This window comes from Anopheles bellator, chromosome 2 (genome assembly GCF_943735745.2).
Source record: "Anopheles bellator chromosome 2, idAnoBellAS_SP24_06.2, whole genome shotgun sequence".
Lineage (NCBI taxonomy): Eukaryota > Metazoa > Arthropoda > Insecta > Diptera > Culicidae > Anopheles > Anopheles bellator.
Genome location: NC_071286.1, coordinates 81,266,849 through 81,279,693, shown reverse-complemented (window position 1 = coordinate 81,279,693; position 12,845 = coordinate 81,266,849). Strand labels below are relative to the sequence as shown.

Here is a 12,845-nt window from a genome sequence, read left to right as displayed (position 1 = left end):
AAGTTTCTTTCGATCAGCCGCTGGCGATTGGAAATTGAAAATTCGGATATCGCCCCGATGATTGTGACGGGGTCGATTTTTTGTGCGGCGGTCTACATTATTGGCCGAAGCCAACGAATGGCTACCTTTCGCCGATGATTCGAGCAATAATGATTCACGTTAAGTCAGTCTGCGATGAACCGAAAGTAGGTTCCATAGGGTACTAGTAGGTCTATTCCATTAAAAGCTTCCAAAATGCCAGCATTCCTCACAAACGGGCGCGGGTTCACTTGCGGGTTTCCAGGTACAGCATGATGCCATCCTTCGGGCGCGCGATCAGCTCCTGCAGGATGAGTTGCTGCGAGCGCGTGCGAACCGAGCGCAGCCGGAACCGGCGCACCACCCGCGAAATGACGCTCTTCTCCTCGAGGAGCGCAAACTTTTGTCCGATGCAGTTCCGCGGCCCGGCACTAAACGGAATGTACGCGTACGGGTGCCGATGTTCGCAGTTTTCCGGTAAAAATCGGTCCGGATCGAAGGTTTCCGGGTCGGGGAAAAAGCTGTCCAAAAGGTGTGCGAGAAAAGGGAAAATGAAAACACCAGCACGAGGATACGGTTTTCCGGCCACACTCACCGTTCGTCCCGGTGCACATGGTACGATTGAATGCCGACAATGGTCCCGGACGGCACGTGGTAGCCCCCGAGCTTTATATCCTCGGTGGTGGTCCGGCCAAAGAACGGCACCGACGGGTACAGGCGCAGCGCTTCCTTGATGCAGCGCTCCAGCAGCTTCAGTTCGCCCAGGTCCTGCATGGTGACCGGCTTCGTGTCGTCCGTGCCGAGCGCCGACTCAATCTCCTCGTACACCCGCTCCTGGATGTCCGGATGGAGCGCGAGCAGAAACAGCACCCAGCTGATGCCGGCCGACGTCGTGTCGTGTCCCTACCGTAACGCCCCAATGACGCCCAAAATTAAGACCCAAAGCGACCGAGTGAGTGATGAAATATGAGCAAAACAAAGGACCGCCCGATAAAGCGCCTTCCCAAAGGGCCATGTTCACCGGCGAGCTGAAAAATTGGGCAACAAATTGGCCCCGCTTTCGACGGTGGCCTCGATTGAACTGTTACAAACGTTGAGCCAGATGTCGAGGACGATAATCTGGCCAACACCAACTGGTGTCAGATCGTCCCCTAGCGGCGCTGGGAGTCAATCGGAAGAAAAGCGCAACAGCAAACCACCAATTTCTTTGGAATTTACGGGAACAAAACCTCACCTCGGTTGTGTTTCTCGAAAACAATCGAGCGGTTCCGAGCGCTAAGGGCCGCTTGTGTCCAATTTCCACCCGAAAGTGACCCCGATGGCCTTTGGGAGAGTGTTACGAGGTTGATCGCGATTCACAGTAACGGTTACCTCGAACGACGACGACTTACCTCGAACATAAAAGTGTCCACCTCCTCGCGTACGTCCTCGTCGGTGAGCAGATTGTTCACCTGATTGCCCTGCAGCAGCAGATCGAGAAAGGCCATCCGTTTCTTCTTACCGCTACCGTCGTCGATGCCATCGGTCGGAAGATCCGATTGCGGTGACTTGGCCAGTGCTGCCTTCCTATCCCGGATGACCTATTTCGAGCACACAGAGAGGAGACAGAGAGAGAGAGCGAGCGCGCGTGAGAGTGAGGAAATTCCGGACAAGGACATCTTCGAATCGGCCGACAGCGCACTGCGATTGGAACGCCTGATCAAAGCAGAGTGCAGAATGCCGTCCGGCCGGCGGAAAGAAAGAAGTTGCCGACGTCGGCGCGCCGGCCATTGTCCATTGTATCGCACCGGTGCCCGGAACCGGAAAGGAATCGGAACGGAAGCACGAGCGCACCGGCGTTCGCGGCACCGGCACAATGCGGGCCCGGGAGTCAATACCGGGGTGATTGCAGTCCCGCCTGCAGCAGCAGCAAGGTGCATTCGGTAATTGATGGCATTACAGTGATTGCATTGCTTCGGCATGCGAGAACGACAACGGCATCCCTGAAGAAGGTTGACCCAGGAAGTGACGCAGGATGCACAGCATCGAGCAGTGTGGCACGTGAAGAATTTGCACGAGGCGCCCAGCAAAGGGACACATTTCCGGGCACCGGCCAGAATGTTGACTGACAATTAATGTGGTTCTCCAGCGCACACACACAACGCCGGCCTTCGAGGACCCGCGCGTGGACCCGGGACCCAGGTGGTGGCTGAGCTCGGCCGGGGCGGCACAATCCCGGCAATTAGGTGGAAATAATTGTTTTCTCTCGCCTCCCCGACTAGACGGCTAGGGTTCAGGGCGTATCAGAGGGTTATTGATGAGGGCTGATGCCCTAGCGATAATGGATGCACTGCACTTGCGCGGGAATCCCACGACGGAAGCTGTTGATCGATGCACCTCGATCAGAAGCGGGTCGCTGATGTAAATGCACACTGATTGTACTTCATTTTTCGACGATAACCAAGTCGGGGAAATTTACCTAAACTTGCTCAGATGACAGCCCGTAGGTAGGGAACTTCGAAACATTTACTTCCATGTTCATGTTTTTAGAGCAAAAGGTACAGGGACCTAAAGGCCAAGAGTCGCTTACTCACCGATCGGGTGTGGCCGTGAATGATGCCTAGCACGGTCTTGTGGCGTTTGGCGTACTGGGACCACTTCCAGAAGAAGTCGATATGCAGCCACGGGCGCACGAGCCGATCCAGGAACAGCTCGCTAATCCTGCAACCGCACAAAAGAACACATGAATGCGTGTTCCGGGCGTAACACCGTAATCCTTCCTGCACGCAGCCCGATGGAACGGATACTCACTCGTACACCGCGTTAACGTAAGTGTTCTCCTCCCGCTGTGCGTTCACCTTAACGCCCATGGCGGTTTCTGCACCCGGGGCCCGGGCGGATAACATGAAAAGGACCACAACATTCCATTAAAGATCGTGTCTACACGCATCGAAAAAAAAACAAACGAGCAGAGCATCAAAGCCCCGGAAGGCTTCTCTGAAGAGACCACACCGTCCCATCATCCACGCCACGCCACGCCACGTTCCGGCTCCGGCCGAATTATCGTCATCCATCTTCCGTTACCGGCATTGGTAGGCCGGCAGGGTGTGGCCAGTGACTTACCGCAAATGATGTCCAGGGCGGCCTTCGCGATGAACGGGAACACGTTGACCGGTGTCCCGGTGTCCGCGTGTGGCTGCAGCTGCTCCACCAGCACTTGGCTGTTTTCGTCAAACACATCGCAGAACCCGTCCAGGATGTTGAAGTGGAAGGTGGGCGTGATCAGCTTACGGTGCTGGAACCATCGTTCACCTGTTGCGCCCCAGCCACGGACGGGACGGGAATAAAAAGCGGAGCTGGAGCAGATTTTTCGACAGTAAGTCACACTTCGGTCAACCGAACCTTTGGAGGTGAGCAGACCTTCGCCGAGCCACTCGTGGAGAAAGCGGTAAGAGTGGGATTTCTCCATGTGCTTGCTGGAGCTGATGACCTGCTCCACGTACTCGGCCTTGGAGATGCGCACCTCCGGCATCAGCCCGGTCCAGAGGCGGTGTATGTTGGGGTAGGTGCGTGTCCGCTTATCGACCACGTAGAAAATCTCTGCACCGGAAAGGGAAATGGTACGGTTATTAAAAATTCGAAAATCAGCTATGGGTTCAAAGAAATCACATGCTTATTGGATTGAACCCCATTTTATTCAAAGTATGTGCCATCGCTGCCACCTCTCTGCTAGTTTGTGGATGCCACAAGGTTTCAGAAGCTCGTGGTGCAGCACATCTTTCTGGCCTCATCAGAAACACAGCATTGTTTTTTTGCCGAATCGATCTGGTTTTGCAGTCGATGTAGATGGTTTTCCCGGGCCGGCCCTTTAATTTTTTTTTTATTTTCGAAATGAACCCACTTTCCATCCCCAATCACGATCTGACGGAGAAATCAGTTCGTTTTGTATGTGGCGAGCAGAATTTTACTATTGGTTTGTCAGTTATTCTGCTGTCGTTAATACAATTCAGTTCCCAAGCTTCTGCCTCTGGATCCAAACATAGACATATGGCGTATTTGGGACACATTTAGCTGACCAGCGAGTTGTGATTGCTTTGTGTGTCATTTTCGTCCAAAAGATCTTGTAGCTCAGTGCCCTCGAACTTTTTTGGACTTCTTCGACGCTCTTTGTTTATGCATTCAAGGACGCAATTTTTGAAATTTTTGAACCGCCTAAAGCACTGCGATCCTCCAAAAACAAGTTTCATCAAGAATTCGATGCGATTATGTAACAGTTTTTGTCAGCAGGGACCAAAAACACAATGTCTAAATGAAACTTAACTACCAAATTATTTTTTTGACATGAAATTGTTTACCTGGCATCAAAACAAGGTAATGTTGCCATAAAAGCATAATTGGAAAGACCAAATTGACAGCCAGAGCCATCTGTTAACACGTCTCCGATTTTCGTCTTTTAGACCCAGCAAGACCTCCAAGAGCAGCGCTATCAGCAACCTTTGCCCCCTTTAGACGAAGAACTGGTTTATGCAGCCGGATTGCCCAATTAATCTTGAGGTGCACCCATTAGCGAGCCACACGCGATAAGATTGCCGATCGTGTGCTCTTGTTTGTTGTTGTCGTTACGGTGGCTCGCTGGGCCATGAAAAAAGCATCTGCACTGGGCTCATGACTTGCAGTTACACCCGGCGGCTCTAGTCGCTGTATGATGGCTCTATCGTACTTTTATGGTTCTCTATCTTGTTACCCGATTTTTTCCCCCCTTCAACTCGAGGCCGTTGAACAATCGGCGCGGACAGTTTTGAATGTTTGTAGCCGTCTAAGTGTGAGAAGAGGGTCCTCATTTGGGGGTCAACCTACCGTGGTGCTTCTTGCCGAAGAACGAATACATCGTACCGATGAGCGGGTACGCCTTTGGGCCCGGTATTTTGTCGTATATCTGCCCGAGCTGCCATCGCTTCAGCAGCCAGTTCAGTACCACGGCAAACACCAAAAACGACAACAAACCGTGGAGCACCGTCGTGAGTTCCGACATGATACCGCAACCGGTTCCGACAGAGCGGCCCCGTACACAGTCCCGTTAGCTGGCCGGTCAAAGATTACTCTGACGATGAGTTTGGAATTGTTTCACGAATTATTGAAAACACCAAAAGCGACTGATCACTTCCGATCACCATCCGACAAGCGATTCGCTAAAGTTCGCTTCACTCAACTCACGGAACGGTAAAAAGATCAAGTCGGAACGAACCCGTTACCGGCACCTCCGCAGCTTGATACGCGACTGACTCGCGGTTGATTGGACTCGTCCGGCTTACGGTCCGCTTTACGGTGGTCTGCGCTTATTTAACGCACCGAAGCACGACGCTCACGGTCACTCAGCTCACTCGGCTCACTCTCAAACGCGCGCGGTGATAGCAGATGAATCTGCGTGCGATGATGCTGCTGTTTTATGACACCGTTTAATGGTCGTTATCCGGGCATCCGAGGACCGGACCTTGCCCTTTGTTCTCTTTGGCTTCGGCGGTGCTTTGCACTTTGGAGTGCCGAGCGCGAAAACACAAACAGCGCTGCTCACGTGGCTGTCTCATCGAAGTGAGACGAGAACCGGTTCGAGCTGGGCACGCGAGACTCGCGAGATCGATCGGTGATCGGTAGCAATTATTTGCGTACTCGCGGAATGTTCCGCGCCGGAATGAGACCGGTAACCGGTCTTTGGACAGCTATAAATAAACGCAAACTGCAGTTTGATCGATGGATGCGTGTTGCTGCACCTGATGCAATTGAACGTTACATGCGTAAATCGCCGTTAATTGATTGCTGACGGCGCTGCGTCAAGTTCATTCCAACCTCTGGTGGGGCCAAAAAACCGCCAAAAAATCGAGAACATATCCGTTCCATTCTAGGCTTCCGTGCTGGTGCCAGTGACCCGAAGAAACCGTTCCGTTTTCAACCTTCGCAGTAAATGCGTAAAACTCACCACTTGAAATCAGACCACTTGAGACCAAACCCCCCCGTGGTGGGCCCTTTTTGGGGCCATTATGTAAATCGCAACTCTCGACCGTACAAAGCCTCGCCCGAAGCTGACTACCGACTAATACGAGGGCTGTTCAAACAATTTTGCGACAGTTGAATTTCCGCAAGCTCCGTATATCCGATTTTCGATTCTCTTAATTTCGTTTTTCACTCAAAATGTGATAAAGATTCTTTGCCATCCATTTTTCGGAGTAGAGAAAAGTCGTCGATGACCCAAGACACGTGCACAGTGAAACAGGTGTAAAAACTTGACTGATCACTCAAAAGGGCCGAAATTTTCACCATGCCCGCGGAAATTCTAATGTGGCAATAATTTTTGAACAGCCCTCGTAAGTGATGCTGTGAGGAAAAATTCAGTGCGTGAGACGATTTTTCACCACCCAAAGAAAGGTTAATTACGCACACCCCGTTAAACCCCGAGCCCGGTCAGCTCGAGCACCGGATCTAGGACACCAGCAGATGCCAAAGAGTGCAACATGAGCCACTTTGCGGATTATCACAAGCGGTGGTAGCCTCCGGAAAAAAACTGCTTCGCCCTCTGAAGGAATCGCAGAGATGGGGTTTGAATAAACTCCTCGCAAGAGATCCTGGGTCCGGGGGGGGGTCAACGATGGCGAACTACAAATTTTACGCAAAACCCTCCAGAGGGTGGCAAGCAACTCTGTGTCAACAGTTACGCCCGGTTGGGGTCGGGGGATTGTGGGGCGTTGTGATCGCCGTGCCCGTGCCATGTGGCGACCCGGCCCGACAGGTTGTGAGTTGTTGCCCATTGGACCGGCACGACCGTGGACCGGGTGACTGACAAGGACTGGCTGGCATTGAGAACCCGTCTTTGCCGGGAACCCTACGGAGAAACCCTGGGACTTGCGTGGCAAAATCTCTGCCGGTGAAGCAAATCAAAACTGAAATCATATTACCGCCAGGTAGATTATGGTAGCCCCCCCCCCCCCCCTACACCGCCACGCACCTCCCAGCAGCACGGGGAACACGCACGGTGATGATCTTTTATTTTGGTCGATTTCTCCGGGATTCCGGAACGTTTTCGCCGCCGGATGCGGGACCACAAAATGGTGGTTTATTAAATTCATCGTACTCCAATGCCTTCGTGTACCGCTTCCTAGCACTGCTTTCCTCGCCGGGTCGAGTTCCTGCGCGAAAAGCTTCATTTATCATTTGCCCTTCGGGGACGGTGCGTCTTTTTGTGGCTCTAGCGCCTTGCACGGGAGCGCATTAAGCACCCGTCAGACTTTGAAGACCCCCGGGTCTGTGTGTATGTATGTGTGTTCCCCGAAGGATACGAACCGAAACTAACAAGCGGCGGACCACCGCGGACCCACCTGGCGAAGCATCTCTTCAGACCAACCGCGCGCTGTTGCGCTGTAAAATGGTATTACAAATACCGCAATCGGGAACCCGCGAGCCCGTGGACCGAACGGAGTGTCGTAAAAATGTTCCAATTTTCTCCTCATCTCCGAGCGAACCGAGCGTGGCGGTTGCGGTCGGCATGATGAAAAGGAAACAAATCCAGCACCGAGCTCTTTTCCGGTTCCGGTTTCGTCAGGTGCCCAGCTGTAACACCGGATGCTGAAACAGCGTCAGCGTCGGTCCGTGCCCGTCAGCGTGGTGCACCTTCACGGGCGCCGGCACTCTGATGGGGGGGGGACTGTGCCGCCCAAACCGGAACCGCACTCCTGCGATGTTGCACTCGGCCCCGAAACGAAGTGGGACAGTATGTGTGCAGCCTCCGGCGCGGGAACTGGGAAAGGGACAAAGTGTACCTCGAGCGACACCACCGCCCGGGAATGTTTAAGAAGCGCCAGAACAACCTCGGAACGGCATAATCAACCCGGGGGGCCGCGAGAAGAAGTTTTCGGAGCGGCATTTTAGGTTTCGCCTTTAGGTTTTTTTTGTTGCAGGTTTTACCTCACGCTACATAAATGTTCCAATCTAAATGCAGTCTCACGTACAATCAATGTTTAATTAGCGTAAACTAATTGGCCGTAAAAGGCTCTCGTGCGCCGCGAGTGTGTGCACTGCGACACTTCATCCTTTTGACGTTGCCGCGGAGGTCCCCGTGTAAGAGTCGCGGCACGGCACCCGAGTCACTTGCAGCCGGGGGCCACGGGTGAACAATTGAGTTTATTCTGCTTTATGCTCCCAGATTGACGAGATATGCTCTCTCCGGGAGGGTGGTCTGCGGTGTGATAAGCCCGCCCGGCGGTTTGCAGTTCATTTTCGGTGCGGCTCGGCACGGCTCGGCACGGCTGAAGATGGCTTATTCGTGGCCCAGAATAATGTGACGATCGTTAAATGCATCCACACGTGGCGAAGGGCACGTGGTTGTTGACTTCCGGCGCTCGGCTCACTCGGGAGGTAAAAGAATGATGGATGCAACAGGATTTCCCCGACCTGATGACTCGGAACTAGCCCTTTTACGGTGGCTATAATCTGAGCAAATGTTGGCGACAGTGAACGAATCCCATTATGGGGTGAAATGAGGTTTGTTGAGGTGTAAAGAACAATGTGAAAGAGCGTTTCATAAAACGTGCTTTGGTGACGTTTAGAGCTGTTGTAGGTGCATTAACGTGGAGCCGTGGTTGGAAATTTGTCCATAAGGAGAAACATCTATGGCTACTCAAGCTGCTTTACAATAAAGCAGGAATGGTAGATTTAAAAGATTGGTAATTTTGGTGGATAGACCAACCAATTCAATAAACAGACGAATAATGTGAAAAGGCTCTGAGGAATCCTCCGAACGGCCAACGGATCGATTGAGAATCCACCACTCATCGAATTCAAGTTGAGCGGATGGCAAACATGATTGGCTCATTTTGTTGCAACAAGCAACTAACAGACAACTAACACTTCGGCAAGTGCCACGTACGTTTCTGGAGGCAAAAGTCGTCACATTTGCAATCCCAATCGTCGGCTTTCCTCCCCACTCTCAGCGTGAACGTGAACCGATTGTTTCTCGAAACTAATTCAAATACCATGTCCACTTCTTTCGACCGCAAATGGACGGCAGCCCACACAAATCTTTCTCGATTTGGAATTCGACGGAAAGAAAGGCGCCCCGATGCAGCTGCTGCATCATCGATCCCGGTGATCGGGATGCGGAAGGCTTAATTCAATTTGCTACGCCCAATCGGCCGCCTACAGCACGAATGAAATACGACTCCGGACGGGAAGGCTTTACAGCCTCCTCGGGTGGCTTCCAGGTGGCCAACAGATGCTGCCGGCCATTGCGGATTGCCCGACGCTGCCAAGCGGTGCAGTTTACCACTTCCGGTGCACTCTCTCTCTCTCTCTCTCTCTCTCTCTGTGCTGAGTGCATTGATCAAAGTTTGTTTCTTTCAGCGAACCAACCAGGATCGGATCGGTAATTCATTGCGACCGCCCGGCTCTTCCGGGCCCGGGGTGGCAATGATTGTTATTTATTTTATTAACTTCCATTTGATTTCCACATTTATTTCTATTTCCTTCTCCAGCGTGGGGCCAGTTCGAGTCCCGAGTCCTCGAAGGCCGCACTGTCCCGGGGCGATTGTAGTCCGGTGGCCAGCAGACGAGAGTTTGGCGAGTGAGTGAGTAAACAACACACGCGGAACCCGTTGGCTGGTGGGAAAAACTTTTGCCCGTTTTCCGGGAAGGAAAAGCCACCAGGATTTTTGTACCATCATCGTGAGACAGAGAGCGTGAGAGAGAGAGAGACGGAATGAAAAGGTACAGCATTTTGTGGCACAACGGCCACAACTAAATCGTGCCGGGGCGTCTGGTCTGCTTTCCGAGCCGGAGCAGGATAATGCTGCGCATTTCCGGGCCTCAGGCGCTGCTTCCAACCGGGTGACAGGCGTGTGTGGCGTGGGGTCAGAGAAAGTGGTCAGTTTCAGGAACGCTTTCGGGATTTAATTTTATTACACCGACACGGAGCGAGTCTCGGTGTAGATACACCGGGCACCGCTCGCTCCTGTGAAGCACTTGCTCATCAGACGTTTATTGTGCTTTATTGAATTTATTACACCACTTCGCAGCACGGCGAAGGTCCACCCTCCGTAGGTGGGCACCAGTTGTGCGGGCAAAGCTGGTTGGTTGGTCCCGAAAAGGATACCAGCGGGGCGTCAGTGTGGGCGATGAATGTTTGCGCGAAGGTGAGCACCCCAACTGTGTACGTCGCCGTCGGAAGCAATCAGCACATGATATGTTATGGTTTGCTGGTTCCAACCATAAGATATTTGCTTAATTTTTTATTTAAAGCAGAACAGGCATTAATTAGACACCCTCGAAATCGGCAGCAGCGGTCGTAGTTGAAAGCAAAACTATTTTTCGACTTTTTCCAACGGACCGTGATGCACCAGCAATTAACTTAAAACGATTCGAAGGCTGAACCCGGTTGCGCTTTTAACGGGAAACTGAAAATGGCGTACATTTCCTGGGCCCTTTTTTTTTCTTTGTTTTTTGAGTGCACTTTCATTACATGATGGGCGAAAAATTGACGCTCCACGGCGTAAGCATTCCTCGAGTGGTGGGCAAAAAATAATTTACCATTCCTCAGCGTTTCTCACTTTCGGACGAAAGGACGACGAAGTGGACGACGATTGCCATTGCCCACTTTTCCCACTCGAAACCGATCGGCGCTCAGCTTCCGGCGAGGCTCGAATCGCGTGGAGGAAACGGTGCGTTTACTTTTTCCGACTCTCTTCTTTATGCCCCCCCCCCCCCGCTTCGCTCAACCTCCAGGGATGAGCCGTGACGGATGGTCGGCCAGTGCCACGCGGGACGAATGGGAGCCAGCAGTCTCTGTGCTGCTTGAATAACATGGGAAATAAATTAAATATTTCTAAAGCTCACATCGCTGCATTTTATGATGTTATGAAACATAAATCTACCTCTCCCAGGATGGCCCGTCCCGCATTGCAGTTGCTGCTGCTTGGGGCACAGAAAGGTCGTCCGTCGAGTCTGCCGCAGCTTCCGGTGCGGTCTACCTTGTCTCCCTTGGGGCAGACCGCGCGTTCGCGCACGATGCTGGTTTGTGTGCCGGTCCGCTTCCGGTCGCATCCTGTCCCTAGCCATACTGCAAACGGCATTGTTCATCCGATTGTTGGCAGTGCTGCCAACCCATCACGAGCGTTTGAGGGATGCGTTCAGGTCAGGCCTCTGTTATTAGATATCTTTTCCTAGGGTTGTCCTTGGACCCCTCAACGGAGCCAGGAATCGTATCGATCACGCTCACCCTAGCGGAGAAAGTAGAGCTCGTAAAATAATATCAGACATTGGAGCATCATCACCCGTTTGCGTCAAGTTTGTGCCGCTTAAATCAAAAACCATTACCAGCCTCAACGGCCTCAACCTGATGGGCCCACGGTCCGGTGATAACAGGTACTCCACACGACCGGCTGGTGCCTAATGCATTTAGTTATAAATAATGCAACAGATTGGAGGTCTGCCGTGCTCTTAATGTACTCGCAGAGGCTCTAGTTGCTGGCGTGATTGTTTGGAATCTGCAAGGATTTGTGAAACACTGGAAAATCCTGACCTCTATATGGCCATTCAAATGGCCTGAAAAGGATCGCTAGGATTACTGGAGTCTGGAGTCTTTCTTACAACGATGCGCTCTTCACCGTACATTTGCACCCCATTGGTCCACACGGAAACTATCGTACGACTTCCGGTTCCCGCTGTGGTCAGGTATAAATAAACTTCTGGTGCAGTAAGAGGATAAGTGTGCGCTTCGAAGGAGTCCCGCCGAACCGCTGCAAACATGTTTGGAAGGCTTAGTTCCAAACCAATCGAAAGGATTGCCATGTCAGTGGGTCCGGATCCTTTGCCAGCCTTCTCTTTCTTTCTACAACAAAGAAACATTATTTATGGTGTGGTTGTGGCCGCAACTGGAAGCAAAAGCAGCAGCAGAATGTGTGTGGTAGTGAATCTGACCAGTATTCTAGGACGGCCAGGAAGAGTTAAGTGCGATTCTCGAGCCCCTCATCTCCGTGTCCGTGTTCATTGATTTGGTAGCTTCCGAAATTGAAAGCTGTTGCCGTGGCTATCGTGTGCCAAGAAAAACCCCCGTTGATCACACGTATGTCCTGAAACGCTCGCCAGTTGCCCGCTTCATTCATCAATCATAGGCGACGGCTGATCCTGAACCGACGGACGGTTAAGTCATGCTGCTAAGGACACGCCACACGGACACGTGTCGGCAGGCGGGGCGCTCAGAAGGTTGTAAATATGCAGCTTAGCCGTGGCGAGCGCGTATGTAACGGACACGCTGACGTAACCCCCGGGACACTATAATCTATGGTCGCAGCACCCGACGTTCCCTTTATTGTCAACACACCTAAGCGCCCTTTTCGGGAGGCAATAAAGGAATGGATCCTGGCAATCGTCACCTGCTGGCTTTTGGGGCTCTTTTAAGCTAACCTTCCCGAACGCTTGGAATTGCGGAACTATTGCGAATATTTTTAACACCACCGGTAGGTTTGACGGACCCGTGACACCGAGGCCAGTAAATTGACTGAACCGACCCACTCACCGTGACCAGTGTGTGACGTACCCTTCAGTCAACGATAAACGTTGGAACAAAAAAATCGGGGTCAAAGCCGTCATGCGCCACTGAGTTTCCAGCAGGTCCATCTCTTACATCACAGGGCGGTCGCGCACCCTGGGCCAGACCGTAGCGACTGCTGGACGCAGTTTGTCCTGCGGCTTGCCCACCCCACCCTGGGTCTTTGATTTCGGCGAAGGAACCGAGGATTTATTTTCTATCCCCACCACCGTGGCCGTGCCGGTCGGAGCGTGTAATATGAGCCGATGCCAAGGATATG

General features: G+C 52.3%; 1 protein-coding gene across 1 annotated transcript; it reads right to left on the bottom strand.

The window, feature by feature from the left end:
• Positions 1-214: 214 nt before the first annotated feature.
• On the bottom strand, positions 215-5,260 carry LOC131211798 (cytochrome P450 4C1-like). Its single transcript, XM_058205420.1, has 8 exons — positions 4,855-5,260; positions 3,400-3,597; positions 3,121-3,309; positions 2,809-2,875; positions 2,592-2,718; positions 1,410-1,598; positions 614-921; positions 215-539 (listed from the first exon to the last, which is right to left on the bottom strand). Exons 1-8 carry the CDS (start codon positions 5,027-5,029, stop codon positions 266-268), a joined length of 1,527 nt encoding a protein of 508 aa, XP_058061403.1. The 5' UTR covers positions 5,030-5,260; the 3' UTR covers positions 215-265.
• Between the last annotated feature and the right edge of the window lie 7,585 nt (positions 5,261-12,845).